General features: G+C 33.0%; 1 protein-coding gene across 4 annotated transcripts in view; it reads left to right on the top strand.

The window, feature by feature from the left end:
- Nucleotides 1-19,554, top strand: part of LOC150104286 (wings apart-like protein homolog) — a 401,535-nt gene that overhangs the window by 183,656 nt on the left and 198,325 nt on the right. For all 4 annotated transcript variants that reach the window (XM_090396897.1, XM_090396894.1, XM_090396895.1 and 1 more), the window contains 2 exons: nt 4,271-4,420; nt 14,642-14,772. In XM_090396897.1, coding sequence (XP_090253023.1) covers nt 4,349-4,420; nt 14,642-14,772 — 203 coding nt within the window. In that variant the 5' untranslated portion in view covers nt 4,271-4,348. The remainder of the gene's footprint in view (nt 1-4,270; nt 4,421-14,641; nt 14,773-19,554) is intronic.

Raw genomic sequence — 19,554 nt, forward strand, 5'->3', positions numbered from 1 at the left:
AAATGAAATACCTCCCATAGACCAACAGTATGCAGAGGAATGCCAAGTCAGCTGCATTAATTGCCTAAAATCTTTAAAGATGAATAGGCCAGCAAATAGAAGCAGAAATAATGTTACTGCATACAGGAGAGCCGGCGTGCCTAACTCAAGTCCACATAGAGTAGGTAAGAAGACAGTTATGTGAAATGCAAACTGCATATATAATATTTCAACCATCAACATCAGAACATTGTACAAACCTGACGAATTGAAACTGATAGAGAGAGAACTTGAAGTATTTAATGGGAAATAGTGGGAGTTGCAGAGATCCACTGGACAGGCAAGAGAAAAATCAACATAAAAAACGCAAGCATATTTTACTCAGGAAGGAAAGATAACTATAACAGAGAAGGTGTAGCACTAATCATTAAAAAATGGCTCCTAAACTCAATAGTTGATGTAAGACCAATTTCCTCTAGAATCATCTTAGTAAGATTCAAAGCAGAAGAAAAAGGAATATATGTATATAAAAATAATAGAAGTTTATGCCCCAAGACCAATCACATGAAGAGGAGGAATATAGCCAATTTCTTGAACAACTGCAAGTAGAAATGAAGCGAACAAGTACAAATCCTGATTATTATGGGAGAATTTAATGCAAAAATCAGTCAATACTCTGAAGATAAAGTATAACTAATGGGAAAATTTCATGGAGAGATGATTGAGAGAAGAGAGGACTTGATTAATTTTTGCAAAAAAAATCAACTGTTAATCACAAATACCTTATTCTACCACAGGCCACAACACAAATACACTTGGACATCACCAAACAATGAAATCAAAAACTGTATAGACTATATAATCGTTAATAAGAAATGGAAACATCCCTTCCAAAATGTCAAACCATTAAAAAAGATTGACATGGATAAGACCATGAACTACTATCAGCCAAACTAAAAATCAGTTTCAAAAGGAAGAGAATTAACCATCAAAAACAAAAGAAGATAGACATCTCAAAACTTATTGATAGCTTGAGAAGATCTATCAGAGAACATTAAAAGAAAAATTAAATAATCTTGCTTTAGAAAGAGTCTCAGTCTTGGAAAAAAGGTAAAGAAATTATTAAAGAAACAGCAACAAAACACTTGGGCTACCAGACCAGAGATTTTTGTCTTATGGGAGAAAAATAGAATAGCCTCTCAAAAGAAGATAATGAAGAAAATAGAATAGTATACAAATTTGAAAAAAGAAATAGACAGAAAAATGCAGATTACCAAAAATCACATATTTAGAAGAAAAAGCATATAAAAACATGACTCCAAGACCATCTATGAAATAGTTAAAGAGAAAACTAGAAAATACTCACCCAACCCAGTTTCAATGTTGCAAAAAGATGGAACCACAACAAGTAGCAGTGAAACAAAAGAAATATGGACTAATCATTTTAAAGAAACATTTGCAGCTGAAGAAATACATAGATCAATCAAGCAAATGAAAAAATAATAAAGCACCAGGCATAGACAACATTCAAAAAGAAGTTCTAGAAAAAGGGAGAGGAAGCATAATAAATTACCTAAGGGAACTGTTCAACAAAATACTAAAGAAAGGAAATTTACCAACAGAATGGAGAATAGGCCAGATCATACTCATCCACAAAAAGGGAGATGTCACATCCTGCACTAACTATAGACCTATCACCCATCTAAGCCATTGCTATAAAATATTTATCAGGATTCTTCAAAACAGAGTTAAACATTCCTGTGAAGAACAGATGGAAGAAGAGCAAATGGGATTTAGAAATAGCAGAAGAATAATAGATGCAATTTTCACATTAGACAGATTAGCTTATCTTATGAGAGATGAAAAAAATCAAAAAACTCAATACTGTTTTATAGACTTTAAACAAGCTTTTGACTCAATAAACAAACAAACTCATTAAAATTCTAGAAAACAGAAGGTTTGACAAATACCTATTAAATTGTATCTAGAATTACTATTCACAAACACAAGCAATAGTGAATCACAAAAACATAGAAACAGATCAAATAGCAATTATAAAAGGAGTTATGCAAGGCTGTCCATTGTCACCATATTTATTCAACCTATACCTAAAAGAAGTAGTAGATGAAGGACTACAAATATGTGAAGGCATAACTGTAAATGGAAGAAATATAACACATTTAAAGCATGCTGACGACATAGTTATCACTACAGAGAGCCAAGAAAAATTAGAAAATATCCTGACCAAGCTACATCAAACAAGTAACAAATATGATATGAAAATCAATTTAGTAAAACAAAATTAATGTTAATAGGAAGAAAAAGAGAAGCAATCCAAATGAAAATAGGAAATAATAATATAGAACAAGTACTATATTATTGCTTCCCTTAATAATAGATGGATAACGATGGGCAGACTACAAAAATATGGAACAGTAAAAGATTAAGCAAAGAACTCAAAGGTGCATTGATAATTCCCACAGTACTCTATAGCTCAGAATGCTGGATCTTAAGAAAAAAAGAAATAGATAAACTCAATGCTTTTGAAATGAAAAGCCTAAGAAAAATCAATAGAACAAACTGGACAGAAAGAAAAACAAATGAAAAAGTCAGAGAACAACTTAACTTTAAAGAAACAATAATTACAGCACTGAAAAGAGCCAACTAAGCTGGTTTGGACATGTTTCAGGAATGAACCCAGAAAGACTACCAAACATATTAAATGGTAGAATTGAAGGACAGCCCAGCAAAGGAAGACCAAGAAAGAAATGGATTGACAACATTAAAGAAAGCTCCCACTTAAACTTCATAATAGAACTTCATAAAAAGACAGCAGACAGAAAGAAATGGCAAAAATTCATCTTTGAGGAACTCAACCTGCAATGAGCGGAAGAGAAGAAGAGATATTTCTCCAGTTTGGTTGAAGTCCTGACTTCAACCAAAAAGAAATGCATATTTTTGAAATATAGTTAACTTAACATAGTAAGTTATTGAAATACATGTTCAAATTCAATTCAAGGTTTGGTATTCTTTGCTATTATTATATAAGCAGTAAATGGTCTTGTAATGTTAATTTTTTTGTATCTACAGAGATTTAATGAGAGTACCATGATGTTATTAAATGGATAAGAATCCTATTTTGTTTTATAGCCAGTAAGTGAAACTCAAGATCGAGAACTACGATCTAAGAGTTTCAAAGCCGAAAAACTATCGGCGAAGGCAATTCGAAGCAAAGGTGGAGCAAGATCCCTCACTATTCTTGATATTCTCTCATAATGTAAAACACAGCTCCTAGGAGATGTATTATTGTTTTACATTATGAGGAGAGGTCACTACCCAGACTGGTTTCAACCCTTTTTGAGGTCTCATCAGTGAGTAGGTAGACCTAGGAAAATATCAAAGCTTAGTGAAAAGAACTTACATACCTTCACTATACGAATGCCATAAAGGTGTGCTTGTATTTTGTAATTAAAATGAAAAGCCAAAAAGGGTTTTCATTTTAATTACAAAGTACCATGATGTTTTGAAGTCATTTGCTCTAACCTAACTAATTTTATGTAGGCAGATTTATTTTGATTTCCATGAAGGGATGGAGAAGGGCATTAATAAAGAATACTTGTTAAAAGGATATACTGAGCTTATAAACCATTGGGAATCATGGTTCATTTCTATCATCTGTCTGAAGCATGATAATTGTGACCTTTCCTTTAGCACTGTAGCCAAGTTCTTTTTGGTCTCCCTATTGATTGTTTTCCTCCTGTAATTCCATTCAAGGCAATGTTTGATAATATCTGAGGACATTCTCTAGAGGTGTACAAATCATCTTAATTCTTAAGAATTATATTTCTGGTATCTTTTCCATGTTTTAATACATTTTTGAGTAGCTCTTTTGTTTTACATTCTCATTATTGCATTTTATTTATTTGTCTATTATTTATACTTGCCTAGTTATATTATAACTAGGCAAGTATAAATATATACTTGCCTAGTTATTATACAGATATTGAAATATACTGTACTTCACCATTCTGAAGTGTATATTTCTATCAATATTACATCCAATAAAAAAGAAAAAAAAATCAGATTAACAGATTATATACCATAAGATTAACATTCATGTCATTCAGACATGAATGTTAATCTTATGGTATATAAATGCAATCCATCCATCCATTTCATTCTGTTATAATAGCTTTTTGCCTAAAGAAATTTCATTCTTTGTTAAACTTTTAGCTATAGTTTTATTCAGCATTAGTATTTGCATATTAGTCTAATGCATATTATTTTATAGGAAAAAAAAAAGACTGCTAGTACTAGCACAAAAACAAAGGAAAAACTTGTGCATCCCAATTCTCCAATTATCAAAGTAATGGAAAAGCCTAAGAAGTCTTGTAGACTGAAAAAAAAAAGATTGAAGACATTTCCTAAAAAAACAGAAGTAGTATGTAACAACAGTGGTATTCATTTTTAAGTGATGTGATTTGCAAATAATTGTTTACTTACTTTTAGGCTTGCATGGTTATCAGAGTACATTTTTGAAAATTATGGAGACAACTACCATGTTTTAGTAAAACTTTAGTTTAATATAACTAAACTTTACATTCGATGTTTTGACCTTTATATCAAGGTCATCTTCTGGAGCATATGCACTATATACAGAGAACAAGCTACATTACAATCTACCTGGTTTGTTAAAGTTACTGACCAACCGTTACAACAATTGTTGGCCTGACCTCTAGTAAAAAAAAAAATAAAATAAAATATTTAAGTTAAGGGATATTGCATCCCATATTGTTTCTTAGCCGAATAAGAAACTAAAAGAGTTTCATGCCGAATATAAAACTATATAAAGTTCAGCGATTCCAAGCGTAAGCAAATACCTGGATAGTGCAGCACCTGACCCATTTGGTAGTGCAAACTGAGGCAACTCATAGAAAGGGTGGAGCAAGCTCCGATCACTAGTCTTGGTATTTACCCATAATGTGAACTTAGCTCCTAGAAGCTGTATTACTGTTCTACATTATGAGAGAAGGTCACTACCCAGACTGGTTTCAACCCTTATTGAGATCTCATCAGTGAGTAGGTAGACCTAGTTAATACCAAGTTTGTAGCGAACAGAACTTGCATCCCTTCTATGGGTAAATACCAAGACTAGTGATCGGAGCTTGCTCCACCCTTTCTATGAGTTGCCTCAGTTTGCACTACCAAATGGGGCAGGTGCTGTACTATCCAGGTATTTGCTTATGCTTGGAATCGCCGAACTTTATATAGTTTCTATATTCGACATGAAACTCTTTGAGTTTCTTATTCTGCTAAGAAACAATATGGGATGCAATATTCCTTAACTTAAATATGTTCATGTTGCCGAATTGAAGCCTTTGGTTCTTCATATAATTAGTAAAATAAATAAATAAAATAAAATAGAATATACATCAACACTAGAGTCCTATTCTTAATATTATCTGTTGGTTGTAGAATTACATTGGGCACAACAAGTATGTATGTGTGTGTGTGTGTACACACACACACACACACACACACACATATTTACAATATGATTATACATGTACATTCCAACCAGTTGGTGTGGAATGGTTTCTAATACTATCGAGAAGTTGGCTAGAGTCCTGACTTATGAATGGATCTTATGTATTAGGTAAGCTGAATGTGTGCCATCCAGATTCTTGGAATGTTCATGCCGCCATTGTTTTTAATATTTGGGTGGTTTATCAGAATTTCGTAGGCTTCCTTAAATTTCCTTTTGTACCAGTTTTTTGTATGGTGTAAAGAGCGGGTGCTTTTCCAGTCGATTTGGTGTAAGGTGTTGAGCGCTTGATCTGAGAGGCCTGTTCACCAAAATGGTTATATTTAATGTGTCTTATGTGTTCTTTCTTATGTATAGGGATTGTACGTCCTGTTTCACCAATGTACAGTAAGTTACAGATGCAGTGGATGCAATAGACTCCAGGATGTACCAAGGGGAGGAGGGGATCCTTAGAGTTGAATATGGTTTTAAGTTTAGTAGGTGGCATTGAGGTTATAATGGTGTAGGATTCTGTTGATTTTTTAATATATAACCCTTTAATAAATGGGATGGCTATGGTTTTACTGTAATCTAGATTCTTTTTTGTTGATGTTTTATGGAGTATATTATTGATAGTATTTTTGTTATAGCCATTATTTATGAATATGTCGCTGATTATTTTTAGTTCTTGCTTCAGGGCTTGCTGGTTAGAGCAAATTGTTATGGCCCTGTTTTTAAGGGTGTTCATGACTATATTTTTGTGATGGGTGGTGGTGGTATGAATTAGCATGTATGTATTGAACCGTGTGTGTTGGTTTTTGGTAGACTGCCTGAGAGGGAGGCTTGCGACTAGTGTGTCTAGGAACAGAAGCAAGTTCTGATTTTCAATTTCGACGATAAATTGTATGCATTCATGTTGTTTGTTCAGGTGGCTCTAAGGAATGTGTTTAGCGTTTGTCGCTCATGCAACCAGATAGCGAACACATCGTCAACATATCTAAGCCATATTGTAGGTTTTAGAGTGGGGAATCAAGAGCCCTTTGCTCAAAAGTTTCCATGCAAAAGTTAGCGATTGGGGGGGGGATAGTGGGGAGCCCATGACTGTACCTTCTTTTTGTAAGTAAAATTTGTTTTGCCACACGAAGTAACCGGACTGTAGTACGTGGGCAAAGAGAGGTATAATGTCGGGCGGAAATTTGTTCTGTAGCAAGAGAATTGTGTCATTGATGGAGGCATTTGTAAAATGGGCAGAAACGTCAAAACTGACTAATAAGTCATCTTTGTTGAGTGTTATTTTTTTGTTTGTGTATTTTCAGGACACCATGTATTCTGGGGGGACTGGCATAGTGGGGTATGAGTTTTTTAACCGTGTCTGGTGGCCAAGTAGTGACAGACTTGAGTAGTTTCTCTTTTATTTTTTATCCTGTTTGTTGGGTTATAGTTTACCAGCTTGTAGGTGTTGTTATCGGCTACTAGTTGATTCATCTGAAGTATGTATGTTGACCTGTCAAGGACGACAGTGGCATTGCATTTATCCAGTTTCGTTATTATTATGTCTTGGTTAGCTTTTAATAATTTTAATGTCTTCGCTGTTGTTTCTAACTGTGAAATATGGTCTTGAGTTTTTCTTTATTATTTTCCAGGATATATTTGGCTGAATTGTCAGTAATTCTTTCCAGTATTTGTAAAATATCTGTATTTATATAGCTCGATGGTTCAGATTGCAATTTTGAAACTAAATTTTGAGTTATTGCTAGGTTTTGGCAGGCTGTTTGAATCTGTTCTCTAAGCATTGCTTTCTCTGTCCGGTCATATACGGAGTGCTTTAGCGGACGTAAATTTCTTTTTCAATTTGATGCAGATAGGAATAAGGTTATTATCTCTGCATCTCTTTAAAAAGGCCAGTCGATTGATCAGGAGGAAAGTACGTATCTTTAACTTACCGTACCGTTTGCACTGCTTGTGGGTATCATTTCCATGGATGATCTGAATCCTTTCTTTTAGGCTTGTATGGTGATCAGAGTACATTTTTGAAAATTATGAAGACAACTACCATGTTTTAGTAAAACTTTAGTTTAATATAACTAAACTCTACATTCGACGTTTCGACCTTTATATCTAGGACCTTTATATTTATATTTATTCTGGAGCATATGCACTATATTCATATGCACAGAAATTAGTGTCGACACTCAAGGAGTTGGTAGGTCATTCCCCATCCTACATAAAGAACACACAACACTTTATAAACAAAATTTAAAACATAACACTCGACAAAGACGACTTATTAGTCAGTTTTGACGTTTCTGCCCTTTTCACAAATGTCCCCATCAATGACACAATTCTCTTACTACAGAACAAATTTCTGCCCGACATTCCGGCTCTCTTTGCCCACATACTACAGTCCGGTTACTTCGTGTGGCAAAACAAATTTCACCTACAAAAAGAAGGTACAGCCATAGGCTCCCCCCCCCCCAATCGCTAACTTTTACATGAAAACTTTTGAGCAAAGGGCTCTTGTTTCCGCCACTCTAAAACCTACAATATGGCTTAGATATATGGACGATGTGTTTGCTATCTGGCCGCATGGGCACCAAATGCTAAACACATTCCTTAGCCACCTGAATAAGCAACATACAATTTACCATCGAAATTTAAAATTAGAACTTGCTCCTGTTCCTAGACACACTAGTCGCACGTCTCCCCCTCAGGCAGTCTATCCTTCACAGTCTACCGAAAACTAACACACGGTTCAATACATACATGCTAATTCATACCACCACCCATCACAAAAATATGGAGTCATTAACACCCTTAAAAACAGGGCCATAACAATTTGCTCTAACCAGCAAGCCCTGAAGCAAGAACTAAAAATAATCAGCGACACATTCAGGACTCTAGCCAACTTCTAGCTAATATTAGAAACCATTCCACACCAACTGGTTGGAATGTACATGTATAATCATATTGTAAATATATGTGTGTTTATATATTGTTATTAGAATTGACTTGGGATGTATACATTTAGAAAATTAATATTTAACTGACTAGAACCCAAGAAAGTATAACACAAAAAAAACTTTGATTTTTTTTTTTTTTTGTGTTATACTTTCTCGGGTTCTAGTCGGTTAAATATTAATTTTCTAAATGTGTGTGTATATACACACACACACACACACACACACACACACACACACACACACACACACACACACACACACACACACACACACACACACACACACACAGACTTGTTGTTGTGCCCAATGTAATTCTACAACCAACAGATAATATTGAGAATAGGACTCTAGCGTTGATGTATATTCGATTTTATTTTATTTTTATTTTTTTTCACTAGAGGTCAGGCCAGCAATTGTTGTAATGGTTGGTCAGTTACTTTAACAAACCAGATAGATTGTAGTATAGCTTGTTCTCTGTATATAGTGCATATGCTCCAGAAGATGACCTTGATATAAAGGTCGAAACGTTGAATGTAGAGTTTAGTTATATTAAACTAACGTTTTACTAAAACACCGTAGTTGTCTCCATAATTTTCAAAAATGTAATTGTTTATTTAGATATATTATTGAAAAGTATTTATTTATTTGGAAAGGTTAAAATCTATAGTCAGTAGTATTGGAATGTACTAAAGATTAGTTTGCATGGGGAGATTGATTATTCCATTCATCTTTAACATTGGATATTCATATTGAAGAAGTAGTTTTGGGAAATGCTGATTGTGGGATGTTTTACAGGATGGAAGTAACAGGGATAAATTAAAAAAAAAAAAAAGGCAGAAAACTGAGTTTGAGGTTTAACAGATTTTGGGAAACATGCTCTTGATACTACTATTCTGAAACCTTCTATCTGATTAAGATATATTGATTATGTTCTCTACTTGGTCACATGGCTCAAACACATTAGACTCCTTCCTCTTTCACCTCAATGGCCAGAACCCCAGAATCCGGTTTACTATAAAAAAAAGAAAACAATAATAACCTGCCTTTTCTTGATACTCTAATCACTCATCTTTCCAACAGCATCCTTTCTTTCTCAGTTTACAGAAAACTCAGTCCCCAAAGGTAGATACCTACACAAACTTTCCCATCATTCTTCTCAGTGGAGGCTCTATTGAGAAATAGAGCCTCCAATCTCTGTTCTACCCAGGCTGAACTTACAGATGAATTCTCCTTTATTCACAATGCCTGTTTGTCCAAAACATACAATGCCAAGAAAGATCAACAAATTAAGTGTTTCCCTTATCTCCTCACATCCCTCTCAACATGAAGATTATAACAATGCTGTAGTCTGTATAGGGCATCTCTGCACTGCATTCAAACATCATCTGAAGCTGGCTATCCTCATCCACTCTCTCATGGATTCGCTACCTCCTCTCTCTGTTCCAGATGTTTACAAAGTTACTTTTCTTGCAACATTTCATATTATGGTCAAACTCAGAGATCTGCTAACATCTGCCTAGAAGAACATAAAAAATAAATCTGCTGCCATAAGTATGGTCAGTTAGATCTAACTGACCCATGCTTTGGATACTTTGTACCAAATCAAATGAGAGAAAACTACTATGCTTTGCCACAACAAATACAAACTTAAAAGACTTGTTTAGAATCAGCAGCAGATTTAAAAAACCAACCTAATCATATGGTTGTATAAAACTTTCCAAGATTTGGGAAACTTGATTTCTTAGGCCTCCCATCTAACAGTTAAGGCTAGCCAACAGCACCATAGAGAGGTCCCTCTCATAGGACTTTAGGCTTTCAATCTAATTTTTCCAAATACTGTTTGGTGCGTTGTTGCAATTTTAATATTGTTTCCTTGATAAAAAAAAAAAAAGCAAATAATTTCAGAGATATGGAATTTATGTTACGCGAAAAGATGGAGGCTAAATTGTGGAGCCTGGTAAATAGCAGAGAGAGAGACTTGCTATGATCAAAACAAATTATTGAAACTAGCTTACCAGATATATATCAGATTTAAAAAAACATCTAAAAAATTCAATTACCACACATTTAAAACCTTTATGTTTGTGATTGGAATGAATTTCCATAAAGTATCTTTAACACGTTGGTTGTAAATGAATTTAAGGTATGTATGAGAACCTCCATTAAAGTATACTGTAGCATAAAGTTGTCTTGTTGGAGATCTAACAGCAGATTAGAAAATAAATCTTACAATTGAAATGTTTTGGAAAATTTGGAGAAAAAGACAAAGTAATAATGGTAAATACTTGCTGGATTTCTATTCGGTGCATGACTATGAATAATGGCATGTTTCAACATAAAGATATACTTGACATTCATTTACAGATGACATGAGAAATAACTATGTTATCATTGGTAGCGATATTTTTATGCCATTTCAGGATCAATCACAGGATTTGAAATAGGAAGTGATCACTATTTAGTTATGAGTAGGATATAATTGAATACCATATTTCAAAATTTGATATTCAGTGTACATATTACTCAAGAAAAAAAACTGAAACAGTGAAAACGAGAACCAGATCCTGAAGAAAATAGACGTAATGGAATTGTTTGCATGGTTGAAAAATCCAAAGTCCATGGCAGACTCAAGAAGTTAGAGGAAATGCTGGAAAAGAAGAAAGCATATCAAAAATTCCTAGTAAGTGTCATCAAATGCACTTAGAGAAGACAGAAAAAAAAAGTAAGAAGCTATGCTATGTGTAAAATTTGCTGAACAAAACTTATAGGTAGACTATAAAAATATAGAAGATAAATATCACAAAGTAGTTGTCAGAATGTTTTGGGGACTGGTCCAAAATCTTGTAAATAGAGGAAAATGAATTCAATAAAGATATCAGAGATAATAAAGGTGATATAAAAACTGAAGATATTTTGGATATCTAGAGTAATTACTTTAGAAGATTATTAAATGAAATAAGCAGCGACAGAAGAAAAGTTAGAAAATATTCAAGGGTACATATCAATACTTGAAGGTAGAAAAAAAACATCAGAAACCTGAAAGTGTGGAAAGGCAGCTGGATGATTAGATGTTCGACTAGAAATGCTCAAATATGGAAATTAGAAGGTAGAATTCCATATAAAAGGGAAATAAAATTGAATGTGAGAATTACCAATTTTCTTACTTGTATTATGATTGATATTTATTCCTGCACTTGAGAAGAGGCTAAGAAAAATTGTGGAAAAGAAACTTGAGGAGGAATGAGCTGGGTTCAAGCATAATAGGGGTTATCAGAATCTGATTTTCTTTAAGAAATCGTGAGTATATAACAAGGATTTCTATTTAAGTTTTGTAGCTCTGTGAAAAGTTTATGATAATTGCCAAGAGGAAAGCTGTTGAAAACACTACCATTATTTGTCGTAAATGGGACATGGTGTAGAACAATGTGTGAGTCTGTATTTGAGTTGTAAGTTTAGCTGTTAGAATTGAAGGAAATACAAGAAGACTGTGGTAAGATGAAATCAGGAGTAAGGTGAGTGTGAACTCATCTTACCCCTGATTTCACAACAATTCATCTCCACTGTTATTTATTACCTGTATGAATTTTTGTTAAGGAAAGTGTCATTAAACCTAACATCAAAATTGGAGATGTTAATCTTAAATCTTTACTTTATGCAGATGGTGTTCTACTTTTAAATTAGTTTATTTGAAGAATCCTTCAGGAACTACACAAGAGTAATTGCCATAACAAATTTGGCATAGAAATGCCAAGACTATGAAAATAGGCAGAAATATTGAAAACATCAGTTATATCCTGAATTTTTCATTTCCTTTAGTGTCCTGAATTTTTAGAGCGAGTAAAATATTTCAGATATTTGGGCACAGTTTTTAGTGATGATGGCAAATTAAATATGGAAATAGGCAATAGAATAAGCAAAGTTGATATGGTAGGAAGCTAGCTGAATAAATTTATATGAAATAAGAGAGAGATTAGTCATTAAACATTAAACTAGTTGTATACATGACTGTTCAAACCAATTTTACTTATGGAAATAGACATTGAATAAGCATAGCTCATATGGTGAGGAGTAAACTGAACAAATTTGTATGAAAGAAGAAAAAAAGAGATTAGTGAAAACAATAAACTAACAGTGTGCCTGGCAGTCTAAGCCAAATTTACTTATCAATGTGTGAGAGTTGGATTCAAAATAAAACAGTTAGTCAAATGCTAGAGACAACAGATATAAGAATTCTGAAAGGAAAAAAAAAAAATTGGGGTGGTTACATAAGATGTAAGTGACAGAATCATATGAAAAATGAAGATATTAGCAAGGTAACTTGACATTACAAAAAAGCATTTGACAAAGTAAAAAGATATATACTGTTTGATATATTACAAAGAATAAATATACCTAATATTTTACTACATGTAATATTGAATATATACAAAGATAATGAAATAAAAATAAATGAAAAAAAAATCTCTGAAAAACAATCTATAAACCAATGAGTAAGACAGGGATGCCCTCTGTGTCCAACACTTCAATATTTATATTAATGAAATAATAATACAGTGAAACACCTTAAACAATTCAGGTATAGAAATTTCCTGGAATAACAAAATAAATACACTATTATTTGCAGATGATCAGGCAATAATATCAGATAAGGAAGACAATTTACAAAGAGCATTATATAATTTAAACCCAATATAATTATAATTTAATTTATAATATTATAAAATTATAATTAAATTATAGTAATTTAATTAAATATTATAATTATAATATAATTTAAACCCAATTATTAAATTATTAATTATTCCATATATAATTTAACTGTTATAGTGTTTGGAATGAAAATTTCCATAGATAAATTCCCGGCCTGGTTGGCTGAGTGGGTAGCATATCAGCTCTCCAGCCAAAAGGCTGCGGGTTTGAATCCCGCTGTGGGCATGAATGTTTGTGATTGTCTGTGAAAATAATGGTGGCCGGCAGTAGATGGCTTTGGTGGTAGTTGCAGTTCGTTAGTTGGTGAATTGAGTTGAAGAGTAGGTGCCCTCCCTTGATGAGCCTTTGGACTCCCTGGAAGTATCACTTAATAATAATAAAACTAAAACAATGGCATTTTGTGGACAAACTCCAGAGCAGATTAATACTTTCAGTTATCTTGGATGTGAAATATCATATGAAGGAGAAAAAGACATAAAATTAAAAACTTCAAAAATTTTTAGATTATAGACCTGATTAATAGAACACTCAGTCCAAATATAGTACAAAAAGAAACACACTTGAAAATATACAATACTTTAGCAGTGCCCACATTATTATATGGCAATAAACAAAGAATAAAAACACGTGAAATGAGATTTATGAGAAGAACTGCAAACTACACATTATTAGACCAAAAAAGGAATGAAGATATTTTAAAAGAACTAAATATCTAAGGTGAAAAGCCAAATGGCTATTTTTTCTGGCAAAGTTGATAAGTAAAGGGGAATAAACAATAAGGGATTTTTATCCCCCTTTACTTAGAACTAAATATCATTAGAAGAAACACTAAACAATTATAAACAAAAATGGATAGAACATGTAAACTGAATGGCCAGCACCTGATATTCTAAACAAATACTAAAATATAAACCAATTGGAAAGAAAAGGTAGGGTAGACCTCAGAAAAGGATATTGGATGGTTGAGGTGACCAGAATAGACCAATATGGTCTATACCTGTAATTAGCGTTATGATGATCATGATCACCATATGATGAACTTGACATTATTATTATTATTGAATAATGTGTGAATAGAGCTAGTTTAAATGATATGATCACTTAAACAGATGTTTAATATCAGGAATGCAGGAAAAAGACCTGAGGGTATAGTTAGATTAATGCAGTTAAAGTGCAGATAAACAAAATATAACATCTGACAGTATTAGAATCCTTACAAATAATAGATTAATTTGGAGGAAAATTGTCAACAGGAAGTCAGTAATAATGTGAACTTATTCATGTAGTACTATCATAATATCCTGTATACAAGTTGGGAGTATATGCCAGGGATTTAATGATCAGATGCTAACTAGCATTATCATTATATTTTTGGTTTAATTAAATTGTAATTCTGAGATTTAACACCATAAATCTTAAAATTTTAGGTTATTACACTTTTTTTATTTATTATTATTTTTTTTTATAGTTCGGTACTATTGAAGTGAAGCAAGCTTATCAGTGTTATGAAGATGGGGAAAACCAAGAGTTCATTGATGACGTCAGTTATTTATTGGATGGCCTGCAAAGTTCAAATAATATAAATACTAGATGCTTGAGGTAAGTGTTAGCACAAGCCATGGGGGAAGTTATTTTCCAGACAATTTTTTTAAAAATATTTTCATGTCATTGGATATTAGAACTTTTACATATGTTAATTTAATATGCAATAATAATAATGTAATTTTTAATAAAATGTAAGAATGTCAATAATAAAAAAGCTTAATATTATTATTATACATAAAGTAATAAATATTTCATTATGAGCTTTTTTAATTATATTCAATTTTTCATTGTTTCAATATGCTGTGAATGCCCTTAAGATGGATATGAGGAAATAATATCTCCATAAGTACGTGGTGAGGCTGTAATACCTAAATTATCTCATTTTCTTTCAATAGCTCAGTCTTGTATTAGGACTTGATCTCCTATTCTTAAGTTTCATTTTCTGAATCTGTTGAAAGTTAATCTTTTCTTTTTAGATAAAGCTTCACTCACTTATTTTATTATTATTCAAAAGGCTTTAAAATTTTATATCAAATTCCTTAAAAATTCATCATTGTCTTAATATCCCATATCAGAAGTAAAAGCCATGACATCAGAATGGAAAAAGATGCAACTATATATTTTTCTCAGATACTGATATGCACAGCAGATCTGAGAGGAAATGGCTGCAGGAAGATGAATCCCTACTCCTTCACTTTAGTCATAAGCTTGAGAGAAGTTCTGTGATATTTTTAATCTTCCACAGTGTTAATTGCATTTAGACTGTACAAAGTTGGGAATATTTTCTTGATATTTAGCCCATTTGATCCCAAGAATTTTTTTTTTTTTTTAAAAAGCAATTTTTTTCATCTTATTTAGTTGAAAATGTGTCAAAATGCTACACTATACTGACAGTTAAAAAAAAAAAAAAAAGAAAAAAAAAAAAAAAGAGCATAATTTAAAAAAAATATATGTGTACTCATATGAGTACAGACAGATCAGGTATCAAAATTAACAAACTGCTTAGCAGAGTGATGCCCAAAATACTTGATCATGGCTTCATCGATTGAGATGAAGTCCAGAAATATCTACAAATGTAGATATTTCTGGATTTCTTGAAAATGGTTCCTTGACATACTGTTGGCCACTGAGGGAATGAGGAGATCCTCATCTAAACACCAATAGTGATTCTCTCTTGGCAACCTATGGTATCCACTCAAAAGTAGAATTGCGATAAATACTTTGATTTCTTCTTCAGTTACTTGAAATACATAATTATTGTTCTGCATAGCATACAAATTGGTTTGTTCAGTAATAACGGTAATCATTTCTTTATCGATAAATCATTCAAATATTTCAACTGGAATTTTATTTTGGATTTGGTCCTTCACATTACTCAGATGGTCCATATACCCTGTAGTTACTGCCATACTGATGTCTAAGATATCTTCTGTCTATATGGGCACGTTGGTAATTACTTCACCTTGCGCAGCCAAGCAATGTTGTCTTATTGTGGCTAGAGGAAGCTCATCATCATCATCGCTGTCTGATTTGTCACTCACTTAATGAAGCTCTATTTCCCTGGAACGTCATTGGGAAGGTGGTCAGGCTGAAGATCATCGTCATCAATATCCTCATTATCCGTTTGATAATCAACATCAGGAGGAATGATAACTACGGATATATCTTGGTGATTGGAATTTGCTACGTCATCCTCAGCTAACAAGTGTTCTGTAGCACTTTCCATAAAACTGAATTGGACTTATTGGCTGAAATTCATCAGGGTCCATTTTTTCATAGGTCCTAAACCTAGAAAAAAAAAAAAAAAAAAAATCGACTCCTTATAAACCCATCGTTCTCAAATGAGTACAGGTCCATTTTGTACGCGTTCTCAACCCGTAATCAAACAGAGGCGCTGATATATAAAAAAATTTACTTAGTACTTACCTTTGTAACACATAAAGTCAGCACAATGAAAAAATATTCGAAAAAACTACAAGAAATAAAGCACTTGAATTATCATACAGGAATTGACAGGTCAGTTTTAGAATATGTACTGAAAAAATATGACTACAGCATCACTGAACTTTTAATTTGTGAAAATGTGGCAGAATAGGGCTTACTAAAACTGTAACCTTCCGTGATGTTTGACTGTCGTGCAAGAGATGTCACCACTAGGCTATTTTAGATGCTGTACTCAAATGAGTACACTGGGATAAAATGGGTTAAGAGCTGTAAACTTGTAAAAACATTTCAGCTGTGAAGTTAGAATCTCTTCATTCAAGAATGCCACATGCATTTGTAGGAATAGTTTAACTATAAGCTTCACACATTGCACCTTCCATTTGAATGAATTGGTGAGTATATGGAAAAATTTTACAAAATTCTTTAACTTCTCAAGAGTGCCTGGGAAGCATTTAAAAAATACTTAAATGATGCAATATCAGAATGTGTCCTGAGAGTTCAAGAATAAATAGGACTGAAATGGATCTATAATCTTATCAAGCAAGAGATTTGTAAGAAAAGGATGATGTGGAAAGAATTCCATATGCATAAGGATGATTTCCATTATAAACATAAGCAACAGGCCAGAAGAATCGCAACTGTTATATGGAAAGCTAAGTTGGAGTATGAAAAGAAACTGGCTCTGCAAGTTAAAGACAACCCCAAAGAATTTTATTTCATATTATATCCACTGTCATATTATATTGGTGGGATTATACTAGAAGAAAGTGATCAAGCTGATCTAGGAGTTTTAGTAGATAGGAAGTTCAAGGGCCATATAGCTAAGATTGCAAGCACAACTCACAGGTTAATTGCAATGCTGAAATGAACTTTGACATGCAAAGATAAGGAAGTTATTTTGCCTCTTGACAAGGCCTTGATAAGACCTCACATGGACTAATTTGTGTGCAGGTCTGGTTTCCATAGTGATTCTGATATTGCAAAGGAGAATGTTGAAATTTATTTCAGTTGATGGAATTTTTCATTTTATGGAGGGTGGGGGAAAGGACAAGAGGGTGTCCTTGGAAGCTGAGAATGAATGCCACCAAGAAGGGAGTGAGATTTAGATTTTTCTCTCATAGAGTGGTGCATGATTGGAATGGATTGCCATTAGATGCTGTGTGTATGCAACCAGTGTGAATGAATTCAAGAACAAGTATGACAGCTGGTGTGTGTAGTCTACCTTGATGAGTCCCTGACTCCCTGGAGGTCTTTTTTAATAATAATGATAATGTCTCCACAATGCTCGACTAGTAGACATATAGAGGATTCGCAATCCTAATCTCCAGGCCTAATCTGATTTTCTTATATCCTGTTGTGAATGATCTGTTATAGCCACAACAAACTTCTATGAAGTTCCAGAAGTGGTAGCATTTACTAAATTAAAGGTTCAGTGCCACATGGATTTAATATAAAAGTTCCTCTTAAGTGCTTTGATGTTCAGAAGATGTCTTTTGAAGAATGTTTGTGGTCAGATTTTGTGAAGACAGAATTGTGGATTACATTAAGTGACGAGTTAGTAATGTTCTGATTTGCTTTACCATTACCAGAATCAGGGTCGCATTTATACATTTGGAGGCCCTAGGTGCAACGTCATTGAGAGGCCTTAAAAAAGAACAAGTTAATCAAATTAATATGCATTTTTTTTATTTTTTAGTTTATTGAAAACAAAAGTCGACATTTAATAAAATAAAAACAACGCAACATTGGCATACATATATTTGCATTTAAAAATAAATCAGTTCAAATTTAAATTAAAAATAAAAATAAAAACTAAAAGTTTTTTTTCTGGCATTGGTTTTAGCAAATATATCTAAAATGTCATCATAATAAATTTAGTTTAATCCTTTATCCAAGTGTAAGCAAACAAAGTTTGCACCTGAAGTATCTTCAGGATTGAGGCAACTCGTAAAGGTGGACCAGGCTCTCATTACTTCTTGTCTCAGTATCTCCCATAATGCAAAGCACATTTCCTTGCGGACATGTATAATGCTATGCATGAAGGAAAGGGCCACTACCCAGACTGCATTCAACCTTTATTGTGGTCTTGTCAGTGGGAGCCAGACCCAGAAGTGGTGATACTAAGGCAGAACCAATGGAGAGGTAATATTTACTTATTTACTATGAGTTGCCTCAGTCCTGAAGATAATTCAAACATTGTTTGCTTACACTTGGATAAAGGATTAAACTAAATTTATTATAATCTAACCAAGTGGAAAATAAACTTCTAAAATGTCATCATAATTAATCAAGTTGATTACATCTGATTCAGTGCATAATAATGACAGGTCACTTGTTTTATTTTGGTACAAGTTGCTTCCTAAATAATTTTTTATTTGCTTTAACACTGACAATGAGCATTCAGCACTTGCATTTGAAATATTCATCATCAAAAATATTTTTAGAATTGATTTTATCTTTCTTCAAAAAAATGCTAAACATCTGTCTAAATAGCTTTTTGCTCTTTCGTTAATTTCCAAAATTAGCTTATCGCAAAGACATTAAAAGTATTAACAATTAAAATTTATTTCCCATGTAATATAAGTAATCTCATCGTTACATTGTGAAATTTCGTAACGCTTTTTTTTCCCGTTTTTTCACTCTTTCCTTCTCATCATCATCATCATCAAATTCCTGCCATGCACCCTGAAGGGGTGTACAGGATATGACAGTACTACATGAAAAAATTACATCATTACTAACTTCCTATCTACAATTTTCCTGCAAATCAGTCTGTTACTTGTCAAGACTCCAACATTATCAGATCTTATATTTCTATCGTCTAAGGCACTTAGTACCGTATCAATCCACCTATATCTTGGTCTTCCTCTGCGTTGTTTTCCTGCCAACCTG

Source organism: Typopeltis vanoorti, chromosome 8, assembly GCF_054136105.1.
Source record: "Typopeltis vanoorti isolate ZY-2024b chromosome 8, IOZ_Tvanoo_1.0, whole genome shotgun sequence".
In the NCBI taxonomy this organism is placed as follows: domain Eukaryota; kingdom Metazoa; phylum Arthropoda; class Arachnida; order Uropygi; family Thelyphonidae; genus Typopeltis; species Typopeltis vanoorti.